At 44.8% G+C, this 26,219-nt stretch overlaps 1 protein-coding gene across 2 annotated transcripts in view; it reads left to right on the forward strand.

Annotated features, from left to right (window-relative positions):
* The first annotated feature begins 1,756 nt into the window (after positions 1-1,756).
* Positions 1,757-26,219, forward strand: part of LDLRAD3 (low density lipoprotein receptor class A domain containing 3) — a 137,313-nt gene continuing 112,850 nt past the window's right edge. For both annotated transcript variants that reach the window (XM_080395490.1, XM_080395491.1), the window contains exon 1: positions 1,757-20,421. In XM_080395490.1, the coding sequence (XP_080251616.1) occupies positions 20,388-20,421 (34 nt within the window). In that variant the 5' untranslated portion in view covers positions 1,757-20,387. The remainder of the gene's footprint in view (positions 20,422-26,219) is intronic.

The raw sequence follows: 26,219 nt of genomic DNA on the forward strand, positions 1-26,219 counted from the left end.
TTATTTCATTTCCAGCATTTGTCATCCCCAAGTCACTGTGCTGTGAAAACATGAAAAAGCCAGGTCCCTGCTGACTGCACCTGCAGCAAACCTGAGGATCAAAGGCATAGCAACAAAAGTAAATAAAACAACAGAAATAAGGTAATACTGCACTGGAGACTAATGAAACCAGACGTTTCCAGGAAATTGTTGTTTTGAAGGAGTTTGAGAACATGCTGGAGACTTCATCTCTTAGGTCACTGTCTCAAAGACAATTGAAAACTAGTAGTGATCCAAAGTCATTGGCAGTGGACAACAGCTTGCTATAGGCAGTAAATTGGTTATAAGCCCCGATTACCACTGAATGGCCCCTTGCCACTGATTGTGCCCATGTCAAGGACAGTGACTTTCTGGCACAGTGGGCAAGTGCTGCCATACCCCTAGCTGTGGCTGCTAGGGGGCATGGCTGAGGCTTTCCACAGACGAACAGTCACTTTTGGGGGCCCCATGTTCCTAGACGTGCTGTATCCATGGTGCTCAGTGGCTTTAAATAGAGTTCTGGATGTTTGGTGCCTCTCAAAATTAACACCTGAAGGCAATTTGAACAAAGACCATGCTGAAATCTGCAGGGCTGATACGGTGTAGCTCACAACTCTCCACGTGGCCGCCAGGGCTCACAGAAGGCAGAGGCACCTTAGTACACACTAGCAAACCAGCACGGTGTGCCATCTGCTGCTGTCTTTCCTATCTTTGGGCTGGATTCTCATCTCCAGTGACATGGTATCAGTTCGGTTTTCTTGATAGGAGTGCCTCAGTGTTTCCATTTGTCTCACTAAAATCACAGTCTGGCTTTAGGTTATTATTCTGTTTTGACACCTTTGCTTCCAAATAGAAGGACCATAATTTTCTCCTCACCATTTTTGCAGAGGGCACATAACAGAGCACCAAAGCTTTTGGAGGCAGTCCTGTTAGAAGAGTAAGGTGATGGTGTGTTAGGAAAGATCCTCAAGGAAGACTTTGCTGCTATCGGCATTTGAAAGATGACCAACTGTTAGATAAATCTCCCATAAAATATCACTTTGTCTGCTTAGGCCAAAGTGGGTTTGTCAAAGGTGGTCATAAGGATTCGCAAAATGTCCCTTCAGGTTTGAGGGCTAACCAGTCAAGAATATGAGGTAGAAGGCAGTGGGAGTGGAGATTTTTAAAGTTGTGCTGGCCCAGAAAGCGCAGCCACAGCAGTGTGCACACCTAGGGTTTGCTGAGGGTGCACTGTGCCACAAGGGATCAGTATGTTCCCAGCTGCTCATGCCCTCAGTGACTGCATGCCCAGGGTGTGCTGCATCCTTGGGGCAAGGGCAGCGGTGCTGTGAGAAGGTGATAAGGAACATGTCCAGCCAAGGGAACTTCAAAAATGAAAATAAAGATTTGGTTTAGATGCATCTTGCATCCTTGCCCTCTTGCCAACCCCTGCCCAACTGCCTGAAGTAATGGCATTTTCCTCAGTGTCTTTTTCCACCCAACAAAGAGGCTCTGCTTGTGGGGATCAATTGTGTGAATGTGATTTGCGTAATTAGTGTGGCTGAGGGATCGTGCTTAGATCAGAGAGGGAATAAGAAAGTAACAGACAGGAAGAAACAATCTTTGAGCGCTGCTTCTTATAATCAGGTATCAGGGCTAATGCAGTATCTTTCTCTACCCAGGTATGATCGTTGCATTTACATTTCTTGCCTGAAGATACAGCCAATTTCAGGACAATTATAAGCTGACAAAGCTCTCTGAGGTAGGTACAGGCCATTTCCTCTGCTGCAAGAAGGCAGCCAGCTTTTTCCAGCAGCACCTATGCTGCATGCTGGGCAGGCACTTAGCCAGGTTCTGGCTGTCTGCAGAGGCAGGTACTGAGAGAATGGTGGGGTGAGGAATGACCTCAGCCCAATGGGCAGGTGGCCAGTACCAGGAGGGTAACCCTCTCATTTTCCTGGCAGTTGTTTCCAACATATGGTTAAGGCAGTATTAACGGCACAATTGCATTACTGAGTACAATGTGCACTCAACTCCACGTGACTGTGAGGGAAACCCACTGTGTGGTATGCACTGCTGCCATTCTTATGGTGGAGGAAGAAAACAGCTGGAACAGCCATCTGCCTGGGGTTTATTTAAGCAAAAACACCTTTCTGACTCAGCCACAGCCTTCCAGTGTGACCCTGGAAGCTCACTTGGCCCCTGAGTGCTATGCAGGTATTGATGGATAAGATGCTGATGTGATGTGAGCTGAGCAGCACCACCAACAGATGAGCGTTTGTGAGGCCAAGTAATCCCCTCATCAAGAAAAGGCTTTTCTTTCTGTTCTACAGAAAATCAACTAGAAAATATCTTCAAAGAAAATTATGTTCCCATTAAATTCATGGGACAAACTTTTGCCACTTTAGAGTCTTTTAGGATCTGCTCAGGCTCTGGGTTCTTACACTGGTGAGAAGTGGCTCAGGAAAAGGCAGAGTATCTCTCATCTGTGTTGGCCCAGTACAAACTGTTCTTTGTTCCTCCCCCTCTGCTCTTTGCCCTGCTGCACAGGTGTCCTGTGCTCAGGATGCAAAGGAAAAAACCATTTTGTTTTCTTCTTGCTTTAATTGTGCTTTCTGAGTGTCTGTGTATAGCTGAAGGGCCACGTGCACCTGCTTGTACAAACTTTAAATAGGCCCATTTGCTCTCACTGTTTAAAAGATCCAACTGATGTCAAATGTGGGCATCTGTTGCTCAAAGGAAATAGTGGTGTCAACTTGTCATACTTTGCTCCTGCCTCCTGTAGCAACCCACGCACAGCTGGAATTCCTGCCGACAGAAGAGCAACAGTCAGTAGTTGAAATCCACACAGTGTCTCATTTGGGTCTTTGAAATTGGACTCTTAGAGGGCTCCACTGTTGTGTGACCTTTTGCTAGGCTACTTGACAGAGGTGTATTTTTATTTTGTATGAAAACAAACAAAAACCTCATCTGATTTCAAAGGATTTGTTGTTAAAATGCTTTCCATCTATGCAGTATTCTGTTTGTTATTTGCTTTTGTCTTCTGTTCCCGAGGGGTTAATTAAGGCATGTATTCTTCCTGGGCTATTTCTTTACAGTAGAGAGAGTGAAAATGCAGATTTGTTTTTATCCATGACAACGTAGTCATATCTCCTGAAGTGCCACTGGCAGAGCTGGAAGCAGCTTACGAGAGCAGCCAATGTATCTCCCTCCCGATGCGAAGTCCCTCCTTGAAGGGCAGTCCTTGTGTTTTAATCAATATGATATATAGGAGCTTCGATTACTTCCCTTGCTACTGCCCATTTTTCTGTTATTCACAAATCCTAGAGTTGTCTGGAAACCCAGAAGATTTTGACTGTGTTTATAGTTTTGGCTTCTAGTTGCAATTAATGTTTATTAAGAAACAAGCATAAAGATTTGTTTCACAGTTTGCTTTTAGACTCTGGACAGGCTGGGCTGCTCTGCCACAGCATGGCTCCTGGTGAGTGAAGAAGTATTAAAACCTTTGAGTTTTATTTCAGACAGTGAAGTTCAACGTTTCCTGATTCTATAGAAGCCAATATGTTACTGTGCAGCTTACAGAGATGCTGGGTGAGCATCTAAATATCTCAGCCTTGAGGCCTTGATTAGTGCAAGGGCTTGTGCAATGTGTTGAATTCCCTTAGAGAATTCTCCTTAAAGAAACAAAAGTAGGAATAACAAAAACAGAAGTAAGGGGGGAAAAGGGAGAAATCAAAACTTGTGGGTCAGAACAAGGTAGAGGCAGGGGAATCATGCCTGGTCTAGAAGAGTGGAAAATTCAGTGGGCTTTCACTCCAGTGCTGCCTGTAGGACAAGCTGTATGGCCTCTGCTTCAGTGAGGAAAACAAAGCTTTTGCCTCCAGGCTAATTGGGCTGCCATCATTTGCAACACAAGTCTTATTCTGTGACAGCCATACCCGCTGCCAGCCAGCTCAAAACCTGGAGATCTTCCAGGGGGTGCCGTGGGTGGCAGGTTATTACAGTGCTACTGGCCAATGGCTTCTTCCTTGCTGAGCCCAGAGAGATTTGCTGATTTCAAGTGAAGGGGCTGTATCAGGACTACATGTGCGTATATTTCTTAAAAAAAGAGCAAAGGTGGGCTGTCATCAAAGAAAGCCCAGTCCATACTGAATTATTAAGAAAAGACAATGGAAAGGCAATGTCAGTGTAAGGGTTTCTGCAGCTCCATCTCCAGCCTATAAAGACCGTAGGCTCTGTTTTCTGGCTCAGTGAGCAACATGGAAGATAAGGGCATTCTATCTCCATTGAAAAGATTAATGTCAAGCACAAAGATTAGTTCTCTGCAGCGCAAGAGATTAAGTTTGGATTTTGCAAGCTTTCCCATTATTGGCTTTCTCCCTAGACAATCCCCACAGACCCGTACCACCGATGCTCCCTGGCCAGCACTGAATCCCAGGGAGTCTCTCATTCAGCTGTATTTCCTTTTGCTCCAACTCCACATTAAAGCAACCATTGCACTAAGACTGTGCTTCACAGTGCAGATTTACTGGGCTTCTCCCACACGCCTCCAGGCATAAAAGCTACCTTCTGCATTAGAAAGGGAAAAGAAGCAAGTTTTCTCCTGCCAGGCAGAGAGCTGTGGCCACAAGCACTATCCCAAATCCAGCTGTGCCAGCCGGAGGTGGTACCTCCTCCTCCAGCTATAGCCACTACCATTCATCAGCTCTCCCAGCAAACTGGTTTGTGTGAGCATTCCTGATCTCCTCCAGGCAAAACCAACCAGAATAACTTACAGCATCTACTTACATTGCTTGAACTAATCCAGGTCATTTTGCCTGCAGTGGATTAAGGGGTGCTGTGACTGGGAAGTCAGAGGAGAAATCAATTTGTCATCTTCTCTGAACCTGCTGAAGGAAAGCCTTCTTCTGTATGCAGGCATCTGCGCTGCCAGGAGCCAGGAGCAAGACGCAGGTGTATGCCAGATGGAGAGCTGGGGATATGTGACAGTGAAGGATGTGCTGACAGCCTTGAAATGCAAAGTGCCTATGGCCTGACTTCACCCAGGATCATATGCTTCAGCAGCTGCGGCTGTTTCAAATAAGTCTGGGTTCAGGAGGTTCCTTGATTCTCCTGCTCTTAAGATAATTTCTGGCAGTATTTTTTGCCTCACTGGCTTAATAGCCCCCACCTTGGGCAAGGCTGAGAGCAAACTTCCACTTGCTGGCTGGAGCACAGGGTGCAAAGCCCCCACTGCTGGTATCTCCAAGCGTTGTGGCATTGTGCTTAGCTTGGCTTTGCCCTTTGTTCTGGGTCTGCACCACCAGCCAAACAAAGTGCATAGAGGAATACTTCTCCTATTTGTGTTAAATGCTTTAATTTCATGAGGCAGAGACCCTGAGCTGGAGGAGCTACCTGTTGGCAAAGCTGCACTTGAAGGAAAATCGGGGCTTTGTTTGGGAATCTCAGAACTGCTTTGATTGTTTGCCTAGTAAGGCTTCATACCGTAATAGGATCAAATACACTTTACAGACAGTAAAACTGAGTCACTGAAGAGAAACAGATGTCTAACTTTACACATGAATCTCAGTGTAGAAAAGGTCAAGCTCCCAAAATAATAAGACAATTTAATTATCTGACACCTTTTCATTAATTATATATTTCTGTGCAAACTTGGAACCATTTTTACTCTGCTTCAAATTAATGTCTTGGCAAAAGGGAAGTACTTCATGAGGTAGGGTGGGTGGCAGCTCTGACTCTCTCACCTCTCCATTTTATCCATGTGAGAAATAGCAAGGCAGGAGCACAGCAGCTGCTCTGATCACTGCCAGGAGGCAGGTGGTGAGAGGGGTGCTGCCACACCGGGACCCTCCTGCCACACTCACCCCACTGTGTGCAGCAAAGTCCTGCAGCCCCTCGCAGGCTTTCCCCCTAAAAACTGAAGCGAGGGCGAGGGGGAGATTTTGTATCTTTATCACACAGGTTTTAAAACACTGAGTTTCTCTAATCTTTGCATTTCTTACATCTCTACTTCCCATGGCAACTCTACATCACATCCCAGCAGTCAGGCTGATGCCAGGCAGCCAGGAACATTACCATGCATCGACCCGTGCCTCTGTTCAAATGATGTCACTCTTGTTGCGTATGTAGTCTGTAGGACCCCACAGACTTGTAACCTGACCTGGAGCCGCACTGAGACTGTACAGTTTATGCTCTGTCCCCATTGAGCCGGTGATGAAGCAATGAAATCTGAGAGCTGTGAAAAATGCATTTCAAGTTGAATAATCAAGAAAGTGTCAAAGGAAAGGTCCTGTTTTATTATGACCTATAAAATACTAGGAAAAGGCCCCATTCATTTTCCCCTGTTTTATTTTTAATAGATTACTTAATGGGTTGCTGCTGAGGTAAATATATGTGTGTATAAAAAGAGTTTAAAAATTATTGTGTCCATACTAATGGCCCCTCACAATATTAAAAAAAAAAAGAGTATGTGAAAATGCAAATACCTCTATATCTTTCTTGTCAGTTTTTATTTTGCACCTTGCAGAAGCCCCATTTAATTTGTAGCCGTAACTAATTTCCCCTGGGTTCTGAGCCTTGTTCTTCCTGCCTATAATACTGGATTGGCAGTCCAGTCACAAATAGTTAAAAGCGGTACCGTAGGGTGAATATAATCACGGCCAGTAACTGGGCAACTGCCCACTTAATCTGATTATTGGCCTGTGACGCACTGTAGCCTGTTAACCTTGTTTTGACCAGCTTCCTGACACTTGTGGTACAAATGAAGTGTGACGTGATTAAATGAGACTGATCAGTTTTGCTCACCAGGACAATACCCGGCAGCTGCTGTGCTCGGGATTTACAATGCAGTGAAAGCTTTGAAGTCCCATAATTTAGCTGTTATGATTGCTTTCCTCTGGCTGGAGGGATGACTGTCCTCTCCAAACACACGTAGTTCGGTGTGGATGCAACGAGTTTTCTGCGGTGGTTCCTTGGAGATCTCTGCAGGGCCCCAGCTCATCCCTCAAAAGTACATCTACGGAGCGGGGGTGGCTTTGATACACACCTGATGCAACCAGCAGATGATAAACTTACCACATGAAAGAAACCCAGGAAATGTGATGAGAGAGAGAAGAAGCAAACACAGCTCTATAAACATATTTAATATTCTAACTATATTTTAACATGTTTTTTGGTGGTAGTTTTTGGCCAGATTTTGTAAAAGTGGAAGTGTTAGTCATGTAATAATCCAAGAACTTGTGTTAGGTTGCTTTTCATGGCGTGAGCTGCATTATGTAATGATAGCCTTTCTGCTGCAAAAGCATTGTTTTCCTTCCTTGAAGCTTTGTGTATTTTAAGGCCAGAAAGACTGTTACAATCCTGATCATCTGCGTAACATTTTGGAGCATTTCCCCTGGGCACTGGAGGGCAGTGCCTTTGCAGGGAGCGTACTGGGTTGCCTGATGGTGTAGTGTTCTGAGCAGCTACAGATATGTACATGTCCAGTAAGTTAATGTGCTGAAGTGCCCTTTGTAGAGCAAAAAAAAATAAATCTCTGCTAACCTTGCAAGCCCTGTACTGTTTACTGAAAAAGGCTAATGGGAAAAAAGGAAGGAGATGATACAAAGAAACAAGAGCATTACGATGAAAAGAAAATAATTACCTTGGATGGGATATCAAATCAAGGACAATATTTTTCCTCCCTGCTATGGATATTTATTTTTACTAGCAGAGTACTGGGATAAGGAGACATTGTTCACCTAACATAATCAAAACAAATGTAAAATCCTCAATCTGACCCTGAAAATGACTGATGCTTGTGTGGGAAGCTGGGCTCGGGCCCTGGTTTCTCATGTATATCTTTGCACTTTTAGTCCATGTAAACAAATCTTAAATTCCCACTCAAGGATGAGGCCTGTCAAATAAACACACATCTGTGTGCATGCATGCAAAGTGCATGCAGAATAAAAATGCCTCAAATTAGCAGTATCATATAAGTTATTCTGATTGACTAGATTAATTAGCAGAGCTCTAGGAGCTGCACAAAAGGCCACATGTGCATGCAGGCACAAGGTGGCATGGAGGGGACCAAGCTCAGTGGTAACAGGTTGGGGGAAAATGCTCCTCTGGAAGACCATAACTCTGCCTTCAGCTTCTGGTAATTCTGGGAAAGATTTCATGACTCACATGTTCAGGATTACCTACCAGAAAATTCTATGACTGTCAGCAAACTAAATCATTTTGAATGAAGATGAACAAGGCACGTAAGCTGAGTTGGAGAACTACTGTTAACTAATCACTTGTCTGACCTTAACTGCTCTCTAATTGGTGTTTAGGTCCTGGGTGCCTTAGATAAATGCCTATAATAATACAATACCTGTTACAGGAGGACCACCAGTGCTTTGTATGTAGACATTAAAATCTGAGAAGGGTGTTGAGTCCTGTGAGGCAAAGTGCAGGCAGGTCTAGTGCCTGTCACCAGCTTCTCCCTGCTCACTGCCCAGGAGGACACTGCCACAGGGCCCAGCAGTACTTGGTGGACCACCCCAGTCCCTGCTTCTCCTCCCTCCACCCCCTCCCCAAGGCACACCACCTTGGAAGAGGAAGGCTCACACAGCCCAGGAGTGGATGGGAGCACTTCATTGCTCCCGTGACACGTAATTAGCAGGTGCCAGCAGTGCCAGGGGCAGGCAGCAGACCACGAGGCTGTTTTGCTTGGAAGCAGCCACCCCACATTATGGCATTTTTAATGTGTAAGCACAGTACTGCATCCAGCTAAACACGCGCCTGGCTGTTCAGCACTGCCAACCGTGGCATGAATAGGGTGGTCTGGGGGACTGGGATGGAGCCTTTAATCTGTGAAATCCGGGTCAAAGCAGGACAAGTCCGATCCGATGGCTCCCCCAGTGTGACATGAAGCTCAAGCAAGCTTCAGCCAGGCACCAGCCCAGGTTTCTGTGCTGGAAACCCCTACAAAGATACTCATGAAAACGGACTGTTAAATGTGAATCACAGATGCCATGAAGAATTTTCTTTTATGGCTACCAAAAAAAGAGGTGGAGCAGAGAAGAGTTAAGGGTGAAAAGCGGTATCATAGCAGAAGAAGTTTGTTCAATCCTGTATGCTGCAGGAAAGAATTTTGTTAATATAGTGTTGCAATCTTTTCAGAATATCCTTTTCCTGGAAAGATTTCTTGGAAGCTAAGTGCCTTTGGTAAGTCTTTGCATTTAGGCCATATATCGCTGGTACAGATGATTCGGAAACTCTAGCTCCTGCTTCAGAACAAAAGGGTAGACCCTGAGCATTGTTTTAACCCATTATCTTTTACTTGGGACAGGACTGATGCAAAGTAACAGTCTGTAATAACATGCTGTACAGAAGTTGTCTTGACCTGCGGATTTTAGGTTCCCTGATATTAATAGCTGCTTCTTAGCATCCCATTGCCTGGCTTCCTGTTTACTTATCATTTTTCTTTAAAGTATCTTAACAAACGTGATGTGGTATCAATTCATTAATTCCTTCTTCCTCTGTACAGGACAGAAAAAAATTGTGTCCTCCTGCCTTAGTGCTGAAGACAGGAAATTTGTCATGATGGACTAATGCTATTGCTAGGATCTCTCTTGCTCTTGAAAAAAATACTTCTACAATTTGTATTGCTCTTTTAGAGCCTCCAACCCTGCTTGCCATAGGATTATCCTGATCTTATTTTTCTTGACTCATCCATTTTCTACACTTTACAATCTTGACTGACTGTATAGGCCAGAAACTTATACTCAAATGTGTTCCTAAGCCGGAGCTTTTGTCTCATGGATAAATTAGAGTATGGACAGCTATCTTTTAAATGACACCTCTCAGCTGGTTTCAGGCCAGCTTAATCTGACTTGCTACATCTCATTGCTAGTTACATTTTAGCCATTAATAAGGTCAAACTTGGAAAGCATTGAGTGTCTCAAAAATAAAGCTTTGAAAAGAGTGTTAATAAAGATAAATCCCATTTTCATGCCATCCCAGAAGATGAGCTGCCAGCATTTCGAACAGCTCTGCTAGGGCCTGACTTCTGCTAACGTCTGCAAGCTCAGGGGAGAACTCCCTGTTTATATCACTAAATTTTTACAAGCTGACCCAAATGAATGCCTATACAGTGCTCTAGTCAACCTTAAGAGGCTTGTAACAATGCACTGAATAAATAAACACTCAGCTGTTACCAAATAATCCAAATCAATCAACCGAGTGGCCATGTAAGTGCAGGGTAGGCCCGTGCTTAGTATTTGTGCAACACCTAATGCAAAACTGTAAAACAAACAGTAATGAAGCTGTTTTATGGGCATTAGCACCAGTTTCTAAAAATGAGCCCATTGGACTTTGGGGACATTTTGTTTTCAGATCCAAATTTGCACTGGTTTTGTATGAATTTCCAAACCACTGAAAACTTTTATTTTCAGTTTAACTCTTGACTCACACCTGTGAGACATTTGGGCCACTAGAGCTGATTCAGATCCACTGGAGTTCAAGCAGGGCAGTTCTCGGGGATCTGAGAACACACTGCTGGGTGGGGAAACCCAAACCTTTCCTCATTCAGGATCTTCACTTTCTGCACAACCCCTGTTGTTATGCAGCCACCTGCAAAGAAACAGGGGTCACTGCTGCTTTCTTGTGCTCCTACACCTACTCTTTAACTGGTACCTTTCATCCAGACATAGCTTGTGCTGAGGTTTGATTGGAAGCCTACATGACAGAAATAGCTTCTCTAGTAGTGATTCTGTGGTGTTTCCCTATGTCCATGAAAGCTGTACTTTGTCTCTTGAAGTCAGCTGGACAAAAATAGTCTTTTACCTGATAACATGCCATCCCCTTGTGTAACATGAGCTTCATCTTGGTGTCCCACCATGTTTGGATGTGTGGCTTTGCACGGTGCTCTGTTATTTCTGGCTGGAGTATGAGCAAAGATGGCTTTTCTCCTAGCCAGTGAGACAGGAAAGAACATTTCATGAATGTAAGCTGTCCTGTACTGGAATCCAAACCTGCTCCTTTTGTTGGACTGAGAAAGAGATGGAGAGTTTTGTGCTTAGGAAAGTCAGTGCTGGGCTGGAGGGATCTGCTGGCTGGGAGTTTCAGCAGACTGGAGCTGCTGTGTTCAAATTCCCATTCTGGTTTGTGGCAGTCATTCATTTTGCTGTCCACCCTGTTGACACTCCCAGCAGCCTCTGGACCTGAAAAGCCCTTTGTGCTTCTGGCATGTGAAACAAATACCAATGCATGTGTAAGGGAGATCACTTTGCATTTCCATACAGACAGGTTTTCTTTTTTTTTTTTTTTTCTCCTTTAATGAGATTTCAGGAGAGGGTGAAGGAAGGTGGCTGACAGAACATTATTATGGAGCTTGTAATTGCTTATACAGCTTTCTAACCTACCTGTATTAACAAAAGCTTGATAGAAGAGAGGCGAGGGGGTGGCTGCACTCTGAAACGTAGTAGGGAAGGGCAGGGATGCACGCAGGGGTGGACAAGGGCTTTTCTGACATTGCATGCATAATCTAATATAGGCCATAATAATTTTCTACTGGCTCAGCATCAGTCACATAATTAGCCTAACACTGAAATTAGATCTTGCCGGTCAGTGACATTTGCTTTCCTATCTGGACCATCTCTCTACTGCAGTACTTCCTGGCTCAATTCATGTGGGACCAACAATCCCAGTTATGTTCATCCAGACGTAGCAGAAAGCTTTTACTGAGCACTCCCTGCAGACCAGGGAAACCATCAAAGTGAGTGTTTCAATATGCCATTGCTCTCTTGTGTAAAATAAGAGCAGCTCCATGTTACGACTTGGGGTCTTATTCCCTTCCAACTCTGTGCATTGATCACAAACAAACAAACAGAAAATACTAAAAAGGTATGCAAAGCATATCACTTATCTAATTCCAAACTATATCTGTATCTATACTGTGTGCAGTCCAGCTGAGACAACTAAGGTGATGGGCCAGATTAATTCAGCTATTGCTCTTCTTCCTCCATTAGGCACTAGGAAATAGAGATGCAGTATTTCTGGCCCCTGCATCAGACCTCTGATCATACAAGCTTGTGCTGTGTTCTTATATATTAAACATGGTTTAACCAGCACAGTTCTCAGTTAGGAAGCCTCAAAGTGTTCAGAAGTTGCAGCACGGGAGATGTGCTTTCCTCAAAACAGGGCTGCCAGAGCCACCGCACTAACAATGCTGCAGACACCTAAGTCTTCCATTTTCACCATGCACCCAAAATGACATGTCATTAAGGGGTACTTGCAATAACCAGGGAGTTCTTCACACTTCTGAAAACTAGACAAAATTGAAAAAGTTCCTGTGTGGGTCATAAATTTCTACTGAGCCTCCTGTGCTTCCCAGGGTGCAAACCTCGCTGTGCTCACTACTGATGGTTGCACCTCAGGGGCTGGAGAAGTGATCTGAGCCCGTTTGAGCAGCCCCTCTGCCTCAGGAGAGCTGGGTGCCCCCAGCTCACCCGGTGCTGGCTCTGGCACTGTAAAGAGGTTACGGTTCACTTCAGGCACAGCCAATCTGATGTCTGTGCAAATGTATGAGCTGGCACACTGTGGGTGAGATTCATCTCCTCTTAGCTCCAGACATTTTCAGTGCAGTTTTTTCCACTAGAGCCAGACATTGTGAACTTCTTTCACACTTGATGGAGAGAAATAGGTGTTTCTGAGGATTTAACACCTCTTGAAGCAGACGTTTAAAAAGTTAGATGAACCCTAGAAGTGCTTGCTAGGAGGACTTTACCCTTGTACATCTTGAGGAATATTAGTCATGGAAAAGACTGAATTCTGGACAAACTCTAAATTCCAGATTACCATTTTAAAATATAACATTTCAAACAAACATTGTAATGTAAACAATCACTCAATTTACCCTTGTTAGCAAACACAAAATTATTTAATTCACAGTTTTTCAAATACCAGCTGGGTTCCCAGTTAGGAACTGCAAACACCATGTAGATTATCTTCTCATGACATCTTATAACTTTGCACTTCAAGAGGGCTTAGAAAAGAGAAGATGGGTTCCTTTCTTCACCTGTTACCTAATCACAAAGTCATTTTGTGGTCTGATTAAGAACCTCAGGGTTCAATTCTGAAAGAATTGATCAGGCACTCAGAAAATTCAGTTTTAGCTTAGGTCTTGTTTTCCTATGAAGGTTTTAGCATCCTGGCCACTCCATTCCTTCCCACCTTGTATTTTTAATGACTTGCCTGCTTCTTGTTGCATCTCCTCTACCCTGTATACAAGGGCATCAGTGTGAGATAGCACCAAATATTTTGTGAAAATATATAAAAAACAAATTCCCACATATGCACATAAAAGGAGGCTTTCATGATGTGGGTTTTTTCATGGCCTGGAGCAAAAGAGAGGCACTTTACTTTTAAAATAGGCGTTAAATCAGAAGCATGAGTTAAACTTTCAGACCTTCAGGTGGCATAGATGCCATAGGTGGCATAACATTTTACTTTAGCTGGGGATTTACACACATAATGGAGTTTTATCACATTTTCCTGCAAATTACAGCAAACTTTCATCATCAAAACATACCAATTTAACTACTGTTATTTATTTGTTAGAACCCCTTTAAGGGATAGCTGGAGCTAAACTGCTGTGGTCCTGCTAGGGGACAGGTATTGATCTGGGCATTCATTTATTGATTATATACTTTACTGCCAAATAATCCTCTCTGCTTGTTTTCATCTACTTTAGATTCTGGAAGCAGCCTGGAAATTTCACACACTGCCCATTACATTAATGGAAAGTATTGATATGCTAATTATCCAGGAGGTCATTGGAAGACCTGGGGACAACATAATCATCTTGCTGTTCTACATTCTGTCTATGATTACTTATTTTGAAATCATTAGCTGAAAATATTGACAGGTTAGGTAATGAATAAAGCTCACATCAAAGAAACAACATTACTTTTTGAATTAAAAAAAAAACACCCTGCAAATGCAATGGATTTCTAATGAGTTCCTGCAGAAAACACCAGTACTCAGAAGGTCAAGTATAATAAAACTGTGACCTGTGTGGGTGAGGCGTGCAGGGTGAGGAGCTTGCAAACAAGAACTGTCTGGCTTTGTAGCTAGAGAACTGTAACTATAGAACCACCTAATTTATATGTACATTTATAAATATGTAAAATGGAAAGGATGCAAATTTTTTGAAATCGCTTTTATTTTGCAATTGAATCTGCTAGTGTAGCCTCCTGCCGCTCCACAGAGTAGGCTTAAAAGGTAAAACAGGCATCAAAACATTCTATCAGCTTTTCTGATTTCGAACTGTGTCCTTTGTATCAGAGACCTGGAACAGGGAATTTTCTTGGCTTGAGCTAGGGATGTGGGGTTGTAGAATTGTCTAGAAAGACTGGGGCAACCACATATGTTGTGGGTGGGTGGGTGGGGGTGGGGCTGGGAGTGAGAAAACAGTTCTGAAAATTTTCCAGCTGATATTTAACATAGCTTAGAGTAAAATGGAGGGAAGGAAAAAACAGCTGTGTGCCACCTGAGCTATATAACTGAGAGGTGGCATCCTGCACCTTTTGTATTATCAGGGAAAACTTAGACATCACCTGGTAATACTCACAAGTTGCCGTCATGGTGGGCAGAGTGATGAGCTAAGACCCTTGCCCTACTGGCAAGCTGTGCCCTAGGACATGCTGCTACTGCTGTGGCATTACAGCCTCTTACCATGGCTTAGGCAGTAGGGGAGAGCTCAAAACCAAGTGCATCCCATTGCGCTAACAGCAGGGCAGTCATGCACCACCACTGATGCAGTTTGTGCTAGGGAAGGGCACGACAGAACTGAAATTGTGAAGCCCGAGGTTATGCCTGTGGCACAAAAAAGGGAAGGATTTTTGCCCCCCACTCCTGCCTAGTCCCAAAATCAGAAGCGAAGGGTAGATAGGAGGTAGATGAAGGAACTCAAGCAGTGATGAGCCAGAAAGAGCGGGCAAGAGTCTAAACATGCTCTCAGAGCGTGGTGTAGTCTTCTGGAGCACAGTGTGGTGGGCCTCTCACTGTGGGTCAGTAAGAGGGACGTAGGCAGGGTGCGTAAAGATTTACTGTGCAATGGAGAACAGTCCCACGTTGCTCAGGGTATGGACAAATTTGCCTTGCAAGCCTTTTCCATCTCCAGTTGCTGAGTCCCAAAGAGAGAACGCCATTATGGCTGCAGCTCAGGCCAAATGGGAGCTGTGCAGCAGGGGGCTTTTTGCAGATTCTGTGAAGAAAAAATTAAAATGAATGGGCCAGAGCCTCAGGGCCTTCCCTTTCCATAGCACTAGGACAGAAAAGCCAGCAGCTATTGTAGAGCAAGCGGGTTCTGTGCATTTTCTAATATGCTGAGCCCACAGCCTGGCAGGAGAGGAGGAAGAGGATTTAACACTTAAGCTGGCCTAATTTGTACTAGCAGAACATCCCAGATACCCCTTCTGGATGCTCATTAAAACACTTTTTGCACACAGAACATAGAGTAGCTGCAATCTGTAAGACCAGTCCCAATATTAACTGTTTATGTTTCATGTGCCCCAGGCAGCTGTGAGCAGTTTGCTCCTGGGAGCACAAGAGGCAGGCCACCGTGGCTGAGCAGATGCCTGAATCCAAGCCTGGTACTTCTGGAGCTCAAGGAAAGTGCACTGGTTTGCCCAGGTGCTTCCTGTTGCTGGAGGCTCTGGAGCCCATGGTATGCAGGGGATGGGGGAGGCTTGTCTCACTCGCTCTTTGAACTTCATAGTAGTTCAATTTGCTTTTTTGAGAAAGCTGCCAATGTAATTGCCCAGGTCTGAGAACTGTTCCTTACTTTTCATTTGATCCTTATGTTTTCGACTGGCATAGTGATGAGGACCACATCAATGCATACAGTTAATAACGCTTTACATGTTAAGATGTTATGAGAGAACCATACGAGTGATATGAGGAAATCTGAATGCCTATTATGACTCCTTTGAAAACTGATCTCTGACTGTTTTCTAAAGTGAATAATGTTGCAACAGTCAGGAGAGCTTCAAGCTTGATGCAGAGCTAAAGATCAAAACATTGCAAAGCCATAATGGAGATGAATTCTAATGGATAGATGGATATAGGCTGATATGCTAATATACCTGTTTAACTTGATAGATGTTAATGATGATTACAAATTTATAAATGTATTTGGATCTACATTTATCATTTTGCTGCAATATATTAAAAATTGGATTATTATTATTTTGAATCCATCAAGAAGCTGTTGCTAAGCAGAGCTCCAAACTCCCTGGCTTGCTAAGTAGCAGCTCAGTCATATACAAAATACTGCAATATATTATTAAAAATTTTTATCCTTAATTAAAACAGTCCTGACTTTTTATCATCATCAGTCCTGTCACTGGGCATGACACATATAAATGACTAGAATTAATTTTTTTCAAAGCACTATTTCCAGACTGAAGCCAGCAAATTTAGATTGCATCTAGAGACATTATTACAGTTTTCTCTTTTCCCTTGTTTAGGCAGTGTGAACTCCCTAAAAAGCAACTTCTAGTTTATAAGAATGATTGTGAAATTAAATATGAGTTGTATACTAAGCTGGTTAGAAATGAGAAATGAAAAATCTGAGCTTCAGCTAACAACATGCTGAGCACTGGTATCTTTTAGAGGGGTCAGGTTCTCTTGGAGATGCAGATGCCCTGCAAGGTACTTAAAAATTTGTGTCCCCCTCCCCAAGTAGGAACTGACAGTCTGCCAATATGAGCTGAAGACACTCTGTCATTTACAATAACCTAAAAAGAGCAGCCTTTAGGTTAATAATTGATAGAGATTAGTTTCAATAAGCATCTGTTGGGTTTTTTTTATAGCAAACCCTTTATGTTATTGGTTATTTTTCGTCTGGGCATCTCAGAAGAATATGTAACCAAAAAGGGGTCAAACCCCACAATCCTGGTGGCAGGTTTGCATTACAAAGATTAACTGCCTGCCCCTTAGCAGCACAGTAAGGTGGAGAGAGAATTTTATGCCAAAGCCAGATATTCTCACACCTATTCTTCTGCTGTCATCAGGCACCCAAACTTTGACACACGGTTTGCTGAAAGAGCACCTGATCTATACAGACTTGCCACAAAGAAATTTCTAAGCAGGGCAGAATGCAGCTATGATGTGGATGGAGACAATGACTGTGTATCTCTGACACATAATTTCGCAGCCACACAAGGCAGTACTCATGCAGGTCATCCCCATCCTCCGTTAGTACTTCCATTCCATCTGTCCCTCTTCCATTACTTCAGCTTCCCTGAAGCCACCTGCAACCTTCCTGTGGAAGAGTGCAACTATGTGAGCCATGTGGACACTGCCATCACATGCAGTTTTTTATTAAATGCTGTTTGATGTCAGGAGATTGGGATGTTTGTAAATTAAAAGATTGCTGATTTCATTTCAAGACAGGGCAGAAGGTGAAGTTGCATTTGGAAATTAAAATCGGGCAGCAAAATCCCACACCTTTTATTAGAGTCACGAAGGAAGCGCCAGAAACTTTGGCTAGTAGCAATTGTGCTAATGTAAATGAGCCTTCTCTGACAAGCTTGGCTCTGAAGAAAGTTTCCCTTCCCAGCCCTTAGCCATAGTGCACAAAGATCCTGCCAAGATCACAGGCCAAGCGCAGCTCTTCACTACTCCAGCATAATTTACTATGAAGCTAACAGAAGCAAGAAAAAAAAATGGTTTTTTTTCAGACTATATTCCTTGTCTGTTATGATCATTGGCTGGTACCCTGCATTACTGGTAGCCATTCAGAATCTAACCACATTCTGAGCAACATGAAATTACTTCTTTATCCTTGCAGTATCTTTGTGGTGTAGGTGGCCTGTAGTTTCATCAAGAGCCAAAGCATGGGCAGACAAGAGTGACTTGCTCAAGGCCACACAAAGTCTGCAACAGAGCTGGGATCACATGTTGCTTCCAGGTGCAAAATGAGAATTCCACCCTGATGATATGAAGGCAGTTCATATGAGGGTAAGGTGACTCAGAGCATGTACTGTTGACCTGAAGTCTGTGGTGCCACTCAGTTACAGATACCCAGACCTCTTGTTTGCTGGCTAATCTAGTTTGAAGTTTGCTAGTGTTCAGACATACCCACTCAGAATCGACAGTGCACCTATATGCAAGATAGCTAGAAAGAGGATTTAACTAGAACATGGGATAGGCTGTGGTGATCAAACACAAGGCTCAGCTACAACCGGCCAGCCCCTTCGATCCTCTTTTCCCTTTATTTAGCCATGGTTTTTCCTCCTCAATCTACCTCAAACCTTCCTTTTCCCCTCCTTTAGTCTTTGCCCTAAACATTCTATAGTAAGTCTTGCATGTCCCCAAAATGTTTTTTGCATTGCATCTCTAAATGCGTCCTATACCATAGGCAATAACCACCTTTAGCTTGCAAGTCATCTGGGAGACAGTTTCTTGATTGACTTACCTTAGCAGACTTCACACCAGGTAGGAAGGTCTAATCAAGTCTTCTCTGATGTACCTAGAAGCAGCCAATGTTGTATGCTCTGGTTTCCCTGATGAGGTTACTGAGGTTTCTCTGCCCGTCTTTGTTCTTCCTGCATCTTTTTATGTACTTTTAATTGTATAACCCAACACCCACAAGGTAAAACGAGGAATCACACTGGACCCTTTATCCTGTGCTGACTAATAAACTGAGGTGAATAAAATGCTTTTACAGCTTGAGAGCTTCCCGCTTAATCCCTTAGCAGACTAGAAGATCTTGCTCTTTTGGTAACTGCCAAGGAGGCCACCCATCCATCTTACTTCGCCTCTTAACCCCTATTGCTGCATGTAGTCGGGGTGAGTTGGCTGGAGCTGGCTGAGTGGCGAGATGGGTCACGCTGGGTTGTCACACTGGGAGCCCAGGCAGAAAGGGTAGCGGCTGGGGACCGGCGTCCTGGCAGGCAGAGGAAATTCCCACAGCCACATCCCTCAGAGGTCAAACCCCACTCCTCCGTCTCAGCCCCCCTTCTGGAAACTAGTTCCCAAGATGACTTCCACGTGGGAATTAGCTATCAGGGATTAAAATACCATGAAAGAACTAACAGAAGCTAAATTAAAATGTGCAAATAGAAGTCTTATTTTAAATACAAAATAAAATTGATTCTTCCAAATGGTGTGAAAACCTTACCAATAAATCTCGAGCCCCTCTGACTATATTAAATGAGTTGTAAGAATTCTGCTTGAAACCGTATTTTTGTCCAGATCAGCTGAGCAGTTTTAGAAATCATTTGGCAGCTTTTTACTGTTATAAACTAGCTTTAATTCTCAGCTAAAATACCTTCTGCACTAAGCTTTCCTCTTCAGCTATTAAATACGTGCTTGCAAGCTTTTTAGGGAGTTAAAACTTTATTCTATACACATGCAGATCTACTTATGTACTTGACATACACACATGAGGGAGTACTTTACAATCAAAAGGTACCACTTAATGAACAGGCAGCAATTTTCCCATAAAAGTAGAACAGCTGATGTGCTAATGTGGGTTTTCTTCACTCCTGAAAAACAACGTTCTTAAAGCAAGGCCCACCCCTCTTCCCACAGAAGCCAGGTGGGATCAGGATCGGGCCCCCAGACTGAAAATGCAATTTAAGATGCCTAAATCCTGGGTTTCAGAGCTTTGCAAGGATATGAAGTCCCACATGCTAGCTCTGATTGACTGGCTATAATGCAAATGTCTCATTCTCCGTTTGGGGAATGATGAGAGGAGCACACGCCAGAAGATGGCACGGGAGACACTTTGAGAGCACCACATTGCCCCGTATCGCAGAAGGGGCACAGCAAGCGTTTCTGCACCTCGCCAAGGCCCGCGGGTTGCAGCTCTGACCCCAACCCTTCCAGCGGTCGCTAAAGGGCTCCCGCCTGCTGCCACTGGACACCTCCTCACCGTCCTCAGCACCGGCTGCAGGTGCCTGAGCGGCAGCAGAACTGGCGAAGCCGAGGCGGCCGTGCCACCTGCCAGCGGGGAGGGGGCAGCTGCGGCGCACGAGGCCGGGGCACCGGCACGGCCCCGCTCCCGAGCGGGACACCGGGATGGCCCTGCGGGGCGGGCTGCCGCCAACGCTCCGTTCGCTGGGGGTCCCGGCCGGGCTTTCCCAACTCCCCGGCCGGCGGGCAGGGCTGCGGGCAGGGCTCCGGGCCCAGGCCCCGCCCGGGCGGGCTGCGGCGAGCCGCCGGCGGGCTGGGGCGGTGTCGGCGGCGGCGGCGGGTGAGGGCGCCCGTCCGGCGGGGCGGGGCGGCGGCCGGCACCGCCCTCGGGCCCTCCCTCCGCCCTCCCTCCGCCCCGCCGCCCCCGGCCGCAGGCTCCGTCGGGGGCGGACTGCCGGAGCAGCCCCGAAGTTTGTGGAGCGGCCGGCGCCGGGGCCATGTGGCTGCTGTGGCTGCTGCTGGGCTCGGCGGGTGAGTGCGGGCGGTGGCGGCGTCCCGGGGCGCTGCCCGGGAGCGAGGGGGCGTGCTCCGCTCGGCGGAGGAGGGCGCCGGGGCCTCCCTGCCTCCCCCCGGCGGCTGGTCGCGGGCCGGGCTGGGGGCGCCGCCGGCCTCCCCTGCCCTTGCCCTGCCCTGCCCTCTCCCCGGCTCCTCTCCCCGGCTCCTCTCTCCTCCCCCTGGCGGGCCGGGCGCGGGGCACCGCCTGCCCGCGGCTCGCTGGGTGGGCCGGGCAGGACGGGGGCGTCTCCGCCCTCTCCCTCCCTCCCCTCAGGGCGTGCTCAGGGTGGTCCCGGCGCCGCCGCCAAGCGTGGTGGGGCCGCTGTGACGCGAGGCGCCCGGAGCGGGGCCGGGGCGGGCGGGCAGGTCCCAGGGCGGGCGCCCCTGGGCCGAACCGACGGGCCTGCCGGTATAGCCCGCGCCGGGCCGACTCGGTCCCCCTTCTCCCTTCTGAGGCCTCCCTGGGGCGGAGGCCGTCGCGGGTGCAGCCGCCCGACCCTCCGGCGGTGCGCGGGCTGGCTGTGGCCGGCGCGGCGCCGGGGTCCCTGCACCCACGTGAAGCGCTCGGGTCCCGCTGGCTTCACCTGGGGTGCTGAAGGGGGGTTTCGTACTTGTTATGCGTGTTCATCTGGATATAAGTTCTTTCTCCCCTCGCGGTCGGCGTGTGTCTGTCAAAGTCGGCGAGTTGATGATGTTTTGTGCAGCTTTGCTGCAGGTGTGAATTATTTCTGCAACATGATCTTAGCGGGCGCTTTTCCAGACAGTGTAAGTAGCCCGGCTGCATGCTGCTCTGTGTGTTTCCGAATCACGCCTCGGTGATGAAGTGATGACACGCGGTGGGTACAACTCAGATTATCAAGTTCAATTTCTTTCTTTCGAAGAGTGTTTGTTGTCCTGGAGAACTGATAAGTTTCACAGCTTCTGTGACACAAGTTTGTTTCGAGTTTGGTGTAGATGGGTAGGAAGGAGAAGTGTCACAGGACTTGGACGTGTTTTGAAATAACAGAACTGCACCTTTCAGCTGAGACATCCATTAAGTTTTGTGTAGGTTTAGGTGTCTCTGCAAAACTATTTCAGGAGTTCCTTTTTTTGGAAAACTAGGCAAAACTCAGGTTTGTTTATCTGGATTGTGTCACCTTCTTCCTTACTAATTTCCATTTTACTACAGTAACATTGCCAAAATTGCACCTGATTATTCAAAGCAAGGAATATGTTTCCATGCATTGAATATATGTGCTTGCAATATCACCCTTAGGTTAATACGCAGGGTTCCATGCTACAGGACACTGATTTTTACATACAGAGATTTCCCAGGCACTCACACCCCATGTTCCTGCTCCACCTCTGCCCCGGGAGCAGTAACCAAGAAGACCTGTTTCTCATACAGAAGTTAGTACTTCAGCTTTTTGACAGCAAACTGTCACCCTTGGACAACAGTTGCCTTGAAGTTATTTAACCAGAAACTCTGGCATGCTTCGGGGCAGATTCAAAGAGCTCTCTGAAACTTTTTTTTCCTCATGTGTTCTGTTTTTCTTTTGAAGAATGAAGTATGGGGTCTTTGGGGATTTGTTTTTTAGATGTTGCTTCCTCTGTATGTTTTGGCACCCTTGCAAGCTTCCCACAGGGAGAATTAGTTTGTCTCTGCCTGGCCTTCACTCTGTTTTGAATTTTAGTTCTGGTAACTCCTGAACATATTTCTTTTCCTCTTGAGTCTTTTTTGGGTACAGATGGGCAACTTTGAAACTCTGGTGATCAACTTCAGTTAGCAGAAAGTAAACACTGTAATGTCTCAGTCTGAACAGTTCTGTTAGTGAAGGTTTGCAAGGCAAAGCTGGATCTTTTATTTACATCTTTGTTCTTAATATTATAGTTAGATCGAATAGTGCTTTTGATCCTGAAAGACTTTATCTGCATGGAAAAGGTTCTACCTTGTTATGATATATAGTGTGAACTTACACCAGGCTGGTTTAATTTCAGCTTGTAATTGATCAGAAAGAAACTATTGATCTGGAGCTGTAACCTCTGTTCCCTGTGCAGGACTCCCTGACTTCCTTGCTTTCCTTTTCCAGTCCCTGCCTCATTTCAAGTCTCATCAGGCTCTGGGGTGTGTGCACACACATGCACACCCAGACTCTTTCATCTCTCCGTGCTCTTGCCAGTATAAGCAGGTTGTGCTCAGCTCTCATCCCCTCCTGCTGCCCTACGTGTGCCATGGCCTAACCCAGTTCGCAGCGCTTTACTTTGGCTCATTGTTAGCCCAGAAGTCCCTGGATGTGGGTTAGGTCCTGCAAGGATTCCAGTTACCGGCTTAGACTGTAACAACATTAGTGGATTGAGTTAATGTAGGAGAAAGTTTGTTAGAAAACAGACATCTATGTTTATCTTCTTCCACAGTTTGTATTACTTAAGTAATACAAGCTGAGCTACACACAGTTACAGTAAGTTTAGGAAGGTATTGCCTCAGAGAATTGCAAGTACATTATAACTGAATTAAACAATAACATGTAAATAGTCACTAGAAGAAAAATTAACTCTTTGTAACGCTGACTACTGCTGTGCTGTGTTTTGAAGACAAAATTTCTTTTTGTTCAAAGAAACCTAAATCTACTGAATAAGTTTTAAACATAGATTTATGTAATTTTTTTTCTTCAACCTGTATATCATCTATTAAGGAGAGAAATGATGGCAGGAGTCACAAACATTTAGCTAAATAAACAGCTTTTAAGAAGTGTGATTACAAAGTGAGTGGAAAAGGAAGATCACTTTTTTTACGACAACTACAAACATTCCTGTTTTAGCTGTGAAGTAGATCTTAAGAATGTCAGTCTTCAGCTGGCTGGAGAGTCAGAATGCAGTGCACAGCAGGAATTCCTGAGTATGGTCCCCGAGATGTCACAGTTCAGTGTACGGACCCTTCTGATGCATGTCAAATGTATAATATCAATATTATATCTCTTACAATATACACAACTTGCTGTGTATTAAGTAAGTGGAGGCTTCTGTGTCTTGTTCCCTCCAGTCTTTTGGTCTGCTACTGTTGCAATCGGACCCCATTCCACAGACAGGGTAAACATGCAGGGCCACATGTGTTCATTGCAATTTGCAACTGTGTTTCAAAAACTTGGAACAGAACAGAACATCCCCCAAATCAAGCCGGGGTAGGAACTGCTTGAAGAGTAATGTTACCACATTAATCTGCATTGTGTAATGTCTGCTAGCTTAAAACTTCCACATGCTAATAAGGAAATATCTAGTGTTTCCTTACATGGGTCTTAATTTGTACTGACATTGAGAAGTATTGCTTTTAGTAGAGTTTCTTTGCTGAAAACCTCTATGTACTGCATGGGAAGAGCACTGCTGAATACCATTCTACTCTGCTGCTGTGTAAGTAGGGAAAGCAAGAAAACCACTCTCTGTTTGGAGACTTGTGTTTGTCCTGTGTGTACAGTAGGTCTATTTTGTATCATTGCTGTAGTCCTCTTGAAAAGTCTTAAACTGGGTCTAGTGCTCGATAACCAGTGTTTGTATCTCTCTCAGTACACAAGCTAGCTGCAGGCTTGTGTAGCGCATCAGTGTGTTAGAGATGGACAAGGCTTCCTTAGTAGCTTTGGCAAGTCAAGAAACTTCCAACTTGGCAAAGTAATAGGAGGAGCAGGTGAAGCACTGGATGTTTGATGAAGGCGTAAGTCTGCCAGCAGTCGTGATGAGAGCAGCTGGGAAGTATTAACCTTAGTGCAAAACTCCACATCCATGCTGGGGAGAATGTTTGGGATTTCTTGCAGGAGCCAGTGCAGTGCCCAGAGACGTTATTCTCCTATCGGTTTCTGGTTATTGAATGTTTGAGGCTGTTGTCAGGCTTTACTCTTGAAGGAGATTTTTAATGCAGGGACTGAAGTAAGCAGGTGGTGATTTCGTGGCTTTCGTGTAAACTTAGGGATTTGAATAGTGTGAGGGAAAGGGATGTGTCCTTGGCTAGACTTCCGCAGGTTCCTGTTGCTTCTCAGATGTGGGGAGTTGCAGGGCCCAGGTGCTTCCAGCCATACCATCCCACTCGGGATGACTTTGCCACAGCAGTAGCCTGCAGCTGTCAAGGGCCATGAGGCTAAAAGCATGACTGGCAATGTTGCAGTCATATGTTGTGATAGGAAGTAGAGATTGTTAACTATAAAATAAGTACTAAAAATACAGCTTTTGTATAAATGTGAAATAAAATGTAAGCTTACGGTCAGTCTGCGGTGCCTGATAGACTGGGACACTAGCTAGCTCTATGCTTTAGATGAAAAAACTTCCTGATGATACTATAATATGTTAATTGTGACAACAGTAACTTGCATTCTACTTCCATTTGTATGCTGATTATCAACCAGGTGAGGAATAAAATGGCTCCCTTTGCTGTAAATCCGGTAGACTAAAAGAGAGGTGGTGGTTTGATAGGCAGCAATGATGAAATGAGCTAAGGTTCAAGCATCTCTCTGTTTTAGGGCAGTAGTGTAGGAAAGTCTAATACAAAATTAATTTATCACCTGGAGACAGACTCTTTGTATTTGTTTGTGTTGTTAAATTTTATTTTATTTTTCCAAACTGGTAAATCTTACCAGAATAGTTTCTGTGATATATCCTGTCCTGTGGTTGATCTCTCTATCTGTATAAGCAGAAATGCAGTAATGGAGGAGGCCTGAAAAATCTGTAGTGTGAGATCTGCTGTGATGATAGCAGTGCTCTATATTTCAGTATCTTGTCTGTTGTGGAAGCTAATGATGAGTTTCATGAATTGGTAGGAAGCCTTGTAGGCTGTCACTGTTCAGTTGTCCTGCCTGCTGCAGACTGAAGCTGTTGATATCCTGCCTTTGGTAGAAGGCACTCTGTGATAAGTATTTAAACGGGGATTTTCAGGGTTTGAACTTGAAAACAGTTTTGTTGTGCGCAGATAAGTTTTGAAGATGAGGGAGAAAGATCTTATGCCTCAATAGTTATTTTGGGCATTTTTGTCTTTCCAAGCATTAAAGCAAAACTCTTCTGCTCTGGTGAGATCTCGTAACAGGACACGCCAAGAAGTAGAATGGAATATTTCAAGTGAAACCAGTTTTAATGATGTGTTTCAAGGTATCTCTACAGTGAAACATAAAATGGCAGACTGTCCTTTGCCTGAAATATAAGTAGGTCATGGTTGGAGGTAATTGTATATCAACCTTTAGTATAATCAGTTTATTGTAAATTTACTGATGACTGAAGAATTTTTGAGGGGGAGCTCGTACATGTTTTTTTTTTAAAAAAAAGCACCAATGAAGATGAAAATCTAAACAAATAGCTTAAGAAAAACAAACCAAAAGACTTGGTAAACACCCCTGCAGAAAACATTTAACTAAATTAGTAACTCTGATAGTTAAAATTCTAACTTACGTGATCCATGAAGGTTTCTGTTTGCCATGGTCCACGTGTGTATCCAGATACTTGCTTATATGACATGTACAAACTTGTTAAACTGCAGTAACTTGATCATGTGTTTGAGTGTTTTTTCATGCAGCTTCTTAGGCTAATAAAACTGTCAGATTAAAAGGCAGTTTAAGCCAACCTTATGTTGCATGTAGTGTTGGCTATCAGGACAGAAAAGTCCTTTTAAGGGAGAAGATGGTGTAATGCTAATTGGTTTTGGTGTGTGTTTGTGTTTTAATTTGCATATGGGAAATGTTGAGGCAGTGAGGAGATTTCTCAATGGGAGCCATTAGTCTCTGCTCGTGCTTGTTCTTGGCTGTTTGCACAGATATCCAGATCTT

The sequence above is a fragment of the Falco punctatus genome, assembly GCF_963210335.1.
Source record: "Falco punctatus genome assembly, chromosome: 7".
NCBI classification, from domain to species: Eukaryota; Metazoa; Chordata; class Aves; order Falconiformes; family Falconidae; genus Falco; species Falco punctatus.